At 38.8% G+C, this 12,319-nt stretch overlaps 1 protein-coding gene across 1 annotated transcript in view; it reads right to left on the bottom strand.

Annotated features, from left to right (window-relative positions):
• Nucleotides 1-12,319, bottom strand: part of lrba (LPS-responsive vesicle trafficking, beach and anchor containing) — a 244,934-nt gene that overhangs the window by 108,339 nt on the left and 124,276 nt on the right. Inside the window, exon 37 of the mRNA XM_063009084.1 lies at nt 4,087-4,208. Within this exon, the coding sequence (XP_062865154.1) occupies nt 4,087-4,208 (122 nt within the window). The remainder of the gene's footprint in view (nt 1-4,086; nt 4,209-12,319) is intronic.

Raw genomic sequence — 12,319 nt, 5'->3', positions numbered from 1 at the left:
ATCATCTATCTATCTACAGTGTATCACAAAAGTGAGTACACCCCTCACATTTCTGCAAATATTTTATTATATCTTTTCATGGGACAACACTATAGACATGAAACTTGGATATAACTTAGAGTAGTCAGTGTACAGCTTGTATAGCAGTGTAGATTTACTGTCTTCTGAAAATAACTCAACACACAGCCATTAATGTCTAAATGACTGGCAACAGAAGTGAGTACACCCCACAGTGAACATGTCCAAATTGTGCCCAAAGTGTCAATATTTTATGTGACCACCATTATTATCCAGCACTGCCTTAACCCTCCTGGGCATGGAATTCACCAGAGCTGCACAGGTTGCTACTGGAATCCTCTTCCACTCCTCCATAATGACATCACGGAGCTGGTGGATGTTAGACACCTTGAACTCCTCCACCTTCCACTTGAGGATGCGCCACAGGTGCTCAATTGGGTTTAGTCCATCACCTTTACCTTCAGCTTCCTCAGCAAGGCAGTTGTCATCTTGGAGGTTGTGTTTGGGGTCGTTATCCTGTTGGAAAACTGCCATGAGGCCCAGTTTTCGAAGGGAGGGGATCATGCTCTGTTTCAGAATGTCACAGTACATGTTGGAATTCATGTTTCCCTCAATGAACTGCAGCTCCCCAGTGCCAGCAACACTCATGCAGCCCAAGACCATGATGCTACCACCACCATGCTTGACTGTAGGCAAGATACAGTTGTCTTGGTACTTCTCACCAGGGCGCCCCCACACATGCTGGACACCATCTGAGCCAAACAAGTTTATCTTGGTCTCGTCAGACCACAGGGCATTCCAGTAATCCATGTTCTTGGACTGCTTGTCTTCAGCAAACTGTTTGCGGGCTTTCTTGTGCATCAGCTTCCTTCTGGGATGACGACCATGCAGACCGAGTTGATGCAGTGTGCGGCGTATGGTCTGAGCACTGACAGGCTGACCTCCCACGTCTTCAACCTCTGCAGCAATGCTGGCAGCACTCATGTGTCTATTTTTTAAAGCCAACCTCTGGATATGACGCCGAACACATGGACTCGACTTCTTTGGTCGACCCTGGCGAAGCCTGTTCCGAGTGGAACCTGTCCTGGAAAACCGCTGTATGACCTTGGCCACCATGCTGTAGCTCAGTTTCAGGGTGTTAGCAATCTTCTTATAGCCCAGGCCATCTTTGTGGAGAGCAACAATTCTATTTCTCACATCCTCAGAGAGTTCTTTGCCATGAGGTGCCATGTTGAATATCCAGTGGCCAGTATGAGAGAATTGTACCCAAAACACCAAATTTAACAGCCCTGCTCCCCATTTACACCTGGGACCTTGACACATGACACCAGGGAGGGACAACGACACATTTGGGCACAATTTGGACATGTTCACTGTGGGGTGTACTCACTTATGTTGCCAGCTATTTAGACATTAATGGCTGTGTGTTGAGTTATTTTCAGAAGACAGTAAATCTACACTGCTATACAAGTTGTACACTGACTACTCTAAGTTATATCCAAGTTTCATGTCTATAGTGTTGTCCCATGAAAAGATATAATGAAATATTTGCAGAAATGTGAGGGGTGTACTCACTTTTGTGATACACTGTATCTATCTATCTATCTATCTATCTATCTATCTATCTATCTATCTATCTATCTATCTATCTATCTATCTATCATCTATCTATCTATCTATCTATCTATCATCTATCTATCTATCTATCTATCTATCTATCTATCTATCTATCTATCTATCTATCTATCATCTATCTATCTATCTATCTATCTATCTATCTATCTATCTATCTATCTATCTATCTATCTATCTATCTATCTATTATCTATCTATCTATCTATCTATCTATCTATCTATCTATCTATCATCTATCTATCTATCTATCTATCTATCTATCTATCTATCTATCTATCTATCATCTATCTATCTATCTATCTATCTATCTATCTATCATCTATCTATCTATCTATCTATCATCTATCTATCTATCTATCTATCTATCTATCTATCTATCTATCTATCATCTATCTATCTATCTATCTATCTATCTATCTATCTATCTATCTATCATCTATCTATCTATCTATCTATCTATCTATCTATCTATCTATCTATCTATCTATCATCTATCTATCTATCTATCTATCTATCTATCTATCTACATACATACATACATACATACATACACATATATATGCTTAGCTATGTGGATTGGATTGGATTGCACAATTCACATGGCTAAGCATTCAGAATAATGCTCTCTCCTGTAATAAAATAACTAAATAATTAAATAAAAATAAAAAAACCTTTTTTAATTTAGCATTAAAAAAGTGCCTGCGCCTTTTCATAGTCTGTTTCTAAACCAACAACAATAAAATAGTCCTGCCTCCTCTAATTCATCCCTCCCAACTGAACTTATTACAAGTAGTACAATTAAACCTACTTAATAAGGATATATGCCAGAGAAAAAAAATGGTTTCTTTTAGGATGACATTGATCTTAAGGAATAATTATGTAAAACTATGTCTAGCAGCCACAGCAATGATGTACAGTACATGCACGCCTTCTACACTCGCTATACACACATCTAATACACTATATACTACACACACACTGTGCTATTTACACACACTGTGAGCTTCATACGACTTCTACTCACCTGCAACACCACACACTGACATGCAATAAAAAAGAAAGAACAAAAAGCCCAGATTATATTAATTAATGAAATAATGATAATACAAATCATTTCAAGTAAAGGAGAAATGCATGATGGGAAGAGCAACTTCACACCAGGTTTTGCTTGCCTAGTTAATAAAGTGGTGAAATATAATTAGTGTGAATTATGTATTTAGGGTTTTTTACTGAGTGTTGTGACTCTATAAAAGTTTTACAAGTTTTACGCTAATTTTTACAGCTGTGTAGCGGGAATGTGTGAGCGAGAATAAAGTTCCTCCAGCCTACCACTGAACAGACCTGCACTAATGTTAGCTTCTTTATTAATTTCAGGCTACATTCACACTGCAGGCTACATTCAGACTGTATACTCAAAATGTTCTGCCCCTCGTGTCTTACTGACTAATTTCAGGTGTATCAGCAACACCCAGTTATAAAATCAATCTTATAAAAAGACATGTTTCTAACTGTGTGGTAACACTTCGGGCGTGGTTCTTTGATGTTCTGGCAGGACAAAGTGTGCACAAAGTCTATAAAGACTCGGTTTAAGAGTTTAGTGTTGAGGGACTTCCAGTGACCTGCACAGAGCCCTGACCTCAAACCCAATAAACACCTTTGGTATGAATTTGTATGATGATTACAAGCCAGGTCGGCTTTCTTTTGACTTCATGGGCACAAATTCCTACAGATACATTTTAAAATGCAGTCGGCTGCTGGAGGGGGTGTGTGTGAGTCACGGTTCTTCTCGGTCAGAGTGGGGGTCAACATCAGTAGAGAGGAAGCATAATGCCACCATAGGGTGGTTGGATACGACTAGATTGGGAGGGAAAACTGGGGGGGGGGGGGCAAAAAAAAAAATGTTTTACTTGTATAAATACTGGTAGTACTCTTTATGTACTTCCTACATAAAGTTTTACCACATCCTCTATATGTCTATGCCACTCTTTCTATTGCTGGCATTCTGGCACCAGGCAGAGGGTCCCGAAGTTGCAGCCGCAGGCTTTTCTTTATCCAGTCTTCCCTTTGTTGACACAACAACAGTGCCCAAGTGCCCAACCAGGCTGGTAGCACCACTATGACCCACAGTCAACACTTCGCAATGATGGGCTAGCTCATTAGACATAAATAAAATAATAGATTTAGTTTTTAACAGACTTCTGTAGTCAAATTAATACTAATCTCAGGCTTGACAATCATGTATGTGAACTAAAAGCTTTAAGGGCATTAAGGGGGATTTTTTACCCCAAGGCAACGTATATGAATTTAACACACAACATGTCTGTCCTGTTATAAAGACATCATAAGGGCAGCTGACTTTCGTGGATCATTACTTGGCATAAATTTAAATGCAGCATGTGACACAATACATACATACATAAAGTCTGTTCTTACCACGTTCGGCCGCAGATCTGAGCGTGGCCCCCGAGTGTGTCGACCCCAACGGGTTCCTGACGAAACGGCGACGCCTTCTCAGATCATCCTCCCAAAAGTCCAAGCGCCAAAAACATTGTTTACTGAGGGAAAGACACAGAAGGATAAAATGTTAGACACGCCATCTGTTTGGCCCCTCGATTGAGTCCTTTCCACCCAACAACCCGTCTATGGTTCCTGGCTTGGTCCTCATCAGACCGCTGTCTGTGGGTACACTCACTTATTAAAGCCACTCAGGTCTTTATGCCTGATCATATGTGCTGCCTAACTACCATCAGCCCAGCATTTAATATATCCCTGACCATAATAGGCATTGCCATGCACATTTTTAGGGGCTGGTTCTAATGTTTTGGCTCACAGCTCACAGACCCCACAAGGTAACAACATTAATATTACATTGCTGTTGGCAATTATAGCTTTGATGCGTCTATAGTAAGAAATAATTCTGTTTTTGCAGCATTTTGGATTAAACACTGATGTGAATTTTTGACTTGCCATTTGTCATTTGCCACACACACACACACACAAACACACTAACAGCCTTGACACCGTAACCTTGGCCTATGTGGTTAGTGAAGGTGAGCCTAATACATTCGACACACACACACACACACACACACACACACACACACACACACACACACACACACACACACACACACACACACACAGTTTCAGACCACGGTAAAGAGTTGCTCAGCATTACACAAATGAATTACACACACCCGAACACTCAGCCATTCATCTTTCCAATTTGCACTCCTTTACTACAGAGCCTCACTAAATCATTCTCTCTCTCTCTCACACTTACACACACACACACACACACACACACACACACTCTTACTTACTTTCTCTCTCTCTCTCTCTCTCTCTCTAATAAACCAAAGTTTTCTGCAGACACACCAGGAACTGCTAGAGAAGAGCTTGATGTATATAATGTTGACTGGTCAGACATTACCAATATACATTCAACAACATACAACATTTTCATATTCATTTTATAAGCAGAATAAGCTGATTTTCAACCTGTTGGACACCAGATAATGGATTATTTGTCTACTCATGTTTCCCTGATGAATAAAATGGCAGGAAAGCTTTTCTCCTGCTCACGATTAGTGAATCCAGTATTTTAGTTTAAAGACCTTCCATTTGATTGACCTTACATTAACCATTCAAATCCTTTAGTATACATGATTTGTAGTGGCTTTCAAAAGCTGCATTTTAACACTCACACACGAGACTGTAAAAATGTGGAGGTGTAATGAACACCCGTTTATAACTTATTCCTCCATCCACATGCACACACTTTAATTAAGATAATATTTTTTAAATATTTATGTTGTGTTGGTCTCCTGAGGAAGGAATTTTGCCTTCAGCTCATTCTGTAAATTAGCCTGTGTGAGGTACACACGGTAAAATAATGGAATCATTTTTGTAATTGGTGCAAAAGGGAAATTTATTTTCAGCTAAAATAACTTCAAGCAAAATGACAAACTCATAAATACATAAATGTTTCATACTGAGAAAGCAAATAATTTTTTGCAAGAATATCCATCAACTAGTACCATTAGAGAACAATTAGTAATAATTCATTCAAGAGTTTCCCAATTAACTATAAGACTGTGTGTAATACTATCAACAACAATAATGTATATAATACTGAGATATGCATTCTCGTGTAGCAGTTTTATACCCTCACTGGCTTTATTAAATCCTTTATTTTTTATAGGCTGTTACAGAAGCTGCTACGTAAGGAAAAAAACACTAATCAAAAATCAGCATCTTAAAGTTTGAACTTGTTTATCAATTTAAAAATGCACAGCTTTTCTGAACAGCAGCATGTCTATGATGAGGTAAAGCTTGCTTGACTGAGGTCAGTATCACCCATGTTTCAGTAGCAGATACAGATCATATCAGACGTGAACCAATTTCCCCTTAACAGCTAAAATTTTGGATTTTCTTGACCACTGTTCCTGTACCTTTTGATGGGTGAAGTAGGGTAAACTAGCCTAGTTAGTTAATTAGATAACTAGATAGATACATAGATACATAGACAGATAGAGACAGACACACAGACAGAGAGAAAGACAAACAGACAGACAGATAAATAGGCAGACAGACAGATGAACAGACCGAAAGACAGACAGACATGTAGATAGAAAAACAGACAGACAGACATACACACACAGGCAGACATAGATGGATGGATGGATGGATGGATGGATGGATGGATGGATGGATAATAGATAGATAGATAGATAGATAGATAGATAGATAGATAGATAGATAGATAGATAGATAGATAGATAGATAGATAGATAGACAGACATACATACAAAGAGACAGATAGATAAATAGACAGACAGAAATAGATACAGACAAACAGATATAGAATATTAGTGAAGGTAAATATCTGTGATAAATATGATAATAACACTTGTATAGATATATGGGAAACACTAAGAAGTCAGAAGCTGTAATCATAACAATCACTAACAAGGAATTTGGACGACATGCCAGAAGTGTAAATGACATTCCAGAACTTTCCTCACCCCAAATTAAATAATCTAAGTCTCTATATGTTCTCTATAGACCTCTAGTGAACTTTAATTTTCAGCTGAACTGTATGTAGAGTCTCATTATATACGCTTACCACTAATTAGGCCATTAGCTAGAAGCCTACACAGTTTCCATGCGTTCTATCCCAAAGCGCACGTTTTCTTAATGACCGAATAAATTACAGCAAGAAGTCTTTTACCAAACGCCAAGATTTGAAACACAGCCAACATGAAAGTGTTTAAATATTTGAATAGTTATAGCAATGGGTTTGTGTGTACACGTTGATTTAAGGGCGTTTTGGGTGAAATATAAATCCTCAAGTCCACTCCGCTTAGTAGAAGTGAGAAGAAGTTTTATCGTACAGCTGGGCCTCCCTACTCAGGTCATATAAATCAGAATAACCCTTCTTAAACGCTCTTTCTTCTGCCTCTCTCACTTTACTCTTTTAACCCTCTGTAGACCTCACTACACTGTTACGACTCCAAAATACCACAAATGTCAAGGGTTATTGACCTTGCTTTTCTATTCGGGTTAAAATGAGTCCATTTAAAAGACGTTTGTTCTTCAACACTGTGCTTGTTTGTTCTCTTACAAACCTGTACATAAGGGTCAGCCAATATTATATCATCTACTATGCACTTATTATTAGGGCCCTACTAAATTCACGGGAAGATGTGCTTAATTTCATGGACCTCATTCATGGATTCATGGATTTTTAAAGAAAAGTGCCACATTTCAGGGCAGTCATTAAATTACACTCATAAATTAAATGATAGAATAAATGGAAGCTACAATACACAGCACAGCCTACGTTAATGGTTAAATGTATTTATTTATTTAAGTTACATGACACTTGATTGTGTTATTTATGGCATGATCAGTATTATGTTTAAGTAATTTTTTCCTTGTTTTTATTTGTCCATTTATATCAGTTGAATGTAAACCTGGAACATCCATCGATGGTGCGAGGCTCTGCCTCAAATACAAAAATACTCATCCGTGTTTTGACATGCCCCCTCTGTGTCCACAGAATTGGCTGGAAGTTTTCCAAACTCAGTTACCCGAGTCATGTTTTTAGCTGCTTTAGACTTCAACATTGTGGACATCTTGACTAACCGACTGCTAACTTAATTGCCGTAGGATTGCTAGGACCGCCTCATAGTGCAAATGAACCTGCAAACGTGAAGCACTTGAACTTTACGCAAATGAAAAAGGAGGATTTAATAATATTGCTCACAAACGACGTAAAATGAGCTTTTTCGCTGCAACGAGACGCTGCTCCAACTTAGGGGTGACAATAAGACAATAACACCCGAAATAGAACCAGTGAAAGCTGCTTTTCTAGCGATCTTTAATTATTCATTAATAATAAAAATTCATTGGTAATAAAAAGCCCACGGACCGGTACCGGTCCGCGGCCCGGTGGTTGGTGACCACTGTTGTAAAGAGTATAATTATAAAAGGCAAAACCAATAATCAGATATGCTAAGTGCTCATTTAATTTGGTCCCAAACATCTTTAAAAAAAAAAAAAATCATAAATCTCCTTACAGACACGTTAGCATTTGTTTTGCTTCTACTTTACTAGCTTCCTAAAATCTGTTCTGATTGGTCAGGTGATTAAAAAGTTGGCTAATGTTGCCGCTCAGTGGTGCAGAGGTCTACTGAGCTAGCCCACTACCGCTGAGATCCGTGTTTGAATCTCAGATGTGCTGTCAACCGGCCTGGCGCCTACACAGACACAAATGGCTGTGTCTGACAGGAGGGTGGTTGAGGGGGTTCCTTATTACTGCTGCGACTGCAGCTTCTGCTGCAGGTCGAGACGCCTGCAATAGAGATGGTAGTGTAGCCGTAGCCTAGTGGTTAAGCTACTGGCCTAGTAATCAGAAAATTGCTGGTTCAAGCCCCACCACTGCCAGGTTGCTGCTGTTGGGCCCTTGAGCAAGGCCCTTAACAATCAATCGCTTAACTGTTACTGTAAGTACTGTAAGTCGCTTTGTGTGACTTTCCATACATGATGCCGCTTTCTGAGTGACCCTCTGTCTCTGCCGGATATAAAGAAAAGCTCGGCAACTGTGTGTCAGAGGGTGCATGATGGTCTGCAGCTCTCCTGGGTCAGATTGGGCATGGGGAGCGGCAGAGAAAATTACAATTTGGGAATTGGATATGACAAAAAGTCTGTTTTTGCTTTGGAATGTGAAGTAGGTGTTGGTGGTTGGGATAAGAAGATGCCCAGTGATATTTAATGGGTTGTGCAGGAGTGTATCACAATATCCCACGACTGCAGAGATCTGGGTTTGGGTCTTATAGACTCCAACCAATCCGGTCAGCTGATTTACAAATTTAACTTAGCATCTGAGCGAGGGAGGGAAGGTTGGCAAGGGAATCACCTTCCACCCAACCTTACCTTCCACCCATTTCAACAGCACCTCTGGTCTGGTCGAGGCACCAGCACGAGCAGTGACGGAATACTCCGGAGTGTATAATGTTCCTCAAAGTGTGTTACGGCTTTATGTAGAAGCCAGATGGCTTCATTCATGGCGGGAACGTAGCACTGGCTGGTAACATAGCACTGTTACAGCTGACATCAACTGTTATGACCCATTATAACCGCATATGGCAGGATACGTTTGTGACGTTTTTATGTCCTCGTCTTGACAAGGTTTCAAGTAAAGTGTTACCAAAAAATTCAAACATCCGATATCTTGTAGTGCAGAATTAAAGCTATCGTTTACTCTGGTGCATATTAGCATGTTACATAATTCATCAGAATAGGAAACATGGAGCAGGGTAGCACTGGATCCCACCCCAAAAAAACCAACACGCTAGAAACAAAGCATATCACTGCGAACCACACACAACCACACCAGAGACTCTACACATCTTAAAAGAAGAAGAAAGAAAACAAAATCTGGTGGTTTGTGGTACTTCAAAACCCCAGCTAATGATGGCTATTAATTACTGATTTATCTGAACGGAGGGAACAGAGGAATAAAAGGAAAAGAAAAAGAACGTTCAAAGAGAAGAAAGATTCCTGGGTTCCTCAGAGAGCATTTACAGGAACGCAGGATCGAATTACTGCTAAATGAGCGGAACAAAAAAGCAGTTTAAAGGCTAAAAGACGTTTTAAACCGATTGGTTCATAAATTGTGATTCAGAGTTATGACATACACACACACATACACACAGTTTGAATGTACTTTGTTATTATTAAATGTGTGATAGCGGTAAAGTGACACTAAATACACGTACATCACCAATAAAGACATCTAGTGAGTCAAAGAGGAAGAGACAGCATTAGCACAACCTCAGTGTAAACTCTCAACATTAATCACATTGTTAATCCTGTACTAGTATTCATGTCTGCACTAGTTAACATGTAAAAATACATGTTGTTATGACTCATTTTGAAAAACAGAATTCAGTACTATGTTACTAGTAAAAATAGATGTCCATATTATGTTACTAGTAAAAACAAAAGTAAGTACAGTTATAATGACAACTGATGTTATTAATATGTTACATGTACATGTACATGAACACGTTAGTACTGTTTTGATGTTAGAGTAAATAGAGGTTAGTACCATGTTACTGGTAAAAACAGAAATAAGTACTATGTTAAAAGTGAAAAGAGGTTAGTACTATGTTACTGGTGAAAATCTAAGTTAGTACCATATTACTAGTAAAAACAGGTTATTACTATGTTACTAGTGTATACAGAAGTTAGTACTGTCACTAGTGAAAACTGAAGTTAGTATTATGTTAGTAGTAAAAACAAGTTAAGAGTGAAAAAAGAAGTTAGTACTGTTACTAGTGAAAACAGAGATTAGTAGTGTCACTCATAAAAACAGGTTATTACTATTTTACTAGGGTAAACAGAAGTTAGAACCATGTCACTAGTGAAAACCGAGGTTACTACCATGTTAGTAGTTAAAACAAAAGTACTATGTCATTAGTGATAACAGAAGTTAGTACTATGTTACAAGTAAAAACAGATGTTAGTATCATGCTACTACACCTTGTTTGTTTGTTTATTAGGATTTTAACGTCATGTTTTACACTTTGGTTACATTCATGACAGGAACGGTAGTTACTCATTACACAAGGTTCTTCAGTTCACAAGGTTATATTGAACACAGTCATGGACAATTTAGTGTCTCCAATTCACCTCACTTGCATGTCTTTGGACTGTGGGAGGAAACCGGAGCACCCGTAGTAAACCCACGCAGACACGGGGAGAACATGCAAACTCCACACAGAAAGGACTCGGACCGCCCCTACCTGGGGATCGAACCCAGGACCTTCTTGCTGTGAGGCGACAGTGCTACCCACTTAGCCACCGTGCCGCCCACTCCACCTTGTGGAATTCATAAAAACAGAACTAAAAGTAGGAGATCACCGAGTGGTCCTACCTAGTATTAGCACAAGGTTTATAACAATGTTCCTAGTGTAAACAGATGCCTGTACTACGTTAGTAGTGTAAAAATATCTGCTTTTTTTGTGTAAACAGAGGTCTGAACTATACAACAAGTGTAAACAGATGCTCATGCTATGCTACTATTGTCAACAAACTATTGTCAGTGCTACAGATGACCTTTAAATGCCACAATTATACACAGACTACTATGTTACAATCACAGAGATGTCAAAAATGTGTCACTAGCTTAAACTATATGCATATAGACAGGTGTCCTGAAGAAGTTAGTACTATGATATCAGCAAAAACTAAAGTCAGTATTATGTTACTAGTGAAAACTGAGGTTAGTACTATGTTAGTGGTAAAAACATGTTACTACCATGTTGGGACCACATTACTAGTCAAAATAAAAGTTATTACTATGTTATTAGTAAAAAAAAAACAGTCATTAGTACTGTGTTACTAGTAAAAATAGAAGTTAGTACTATGTTAGTAGTGAAAACATGTTAACATCATGTTAGTAGTAAAACAGAAGTTACCACTATGTTAGTAGTAAACACTGAATTTAGTACCATACACCTACTAGATTATTAACAATTCCACTTCCTTTTTATTTAAGTGAATAATGATCTATCTTTGACAGTGCTGTGTAATCTAAGACTTTACCGATTTCACTCACCAGTTTATAATCCTAATGTGAAGATTATTATTATTCTTAAAATTAAACATACCCACTCCCCTCTGAACTCAGTGAAAAAAGTACTAAAATATTTTCCCAGCATGCCTGAAATCTTCTCCATTCGTTGTCTAGTTTTCATTTCTTTGGAGCCGCCGTGTTTATCCAAAAACCCGAGAACATTAGTGTAGGTAACGTTAACGTTAATGTTTTGAGTCAAGGAGAAGAAGATGGGGAGATGGGGTTTTAGATTTGTTTTATGCAACGGCGACACCCAAAGTTCAAACAGTTCAAGCATTTAAAAAAAAAAAACTTGCTTAATATTTACATTTACATTTTCAGCATTTAGCAGACGCTTTTATCCAAAGCGACTTACACAATGAGCGGAACACGATGAGCAATTGAGGGTTAAGGGCCTTGCTCAGGGACCCAACAGTGACAACTTGGTGGTGGCGGGGCTTGAACCGGGAACCTTCTGTTTACTAGTCCGGTACCTTAACCACTGAGCTATCACTGGCACCATCTTTCAGACCATCTTTA

Source organism: Trichomycterus rosablanca, chromosome 14 (genome assembly GCF_030014385.1).
Source record: "Trichomycterus rosablanca isolate fTriRos1 chromosome 14, fTriRos1.hap1, whole genome shotgun sequence".
NCBI lineage: Eukaryota > Metazoa > Chordata > Actinopteri > Siluriformes > Trichomycteridae > Trichomycterus > Trichomycterus rosablanca.
This window is presented reverse-complemented; position numbering and strand designations above follow the sequence as displayed.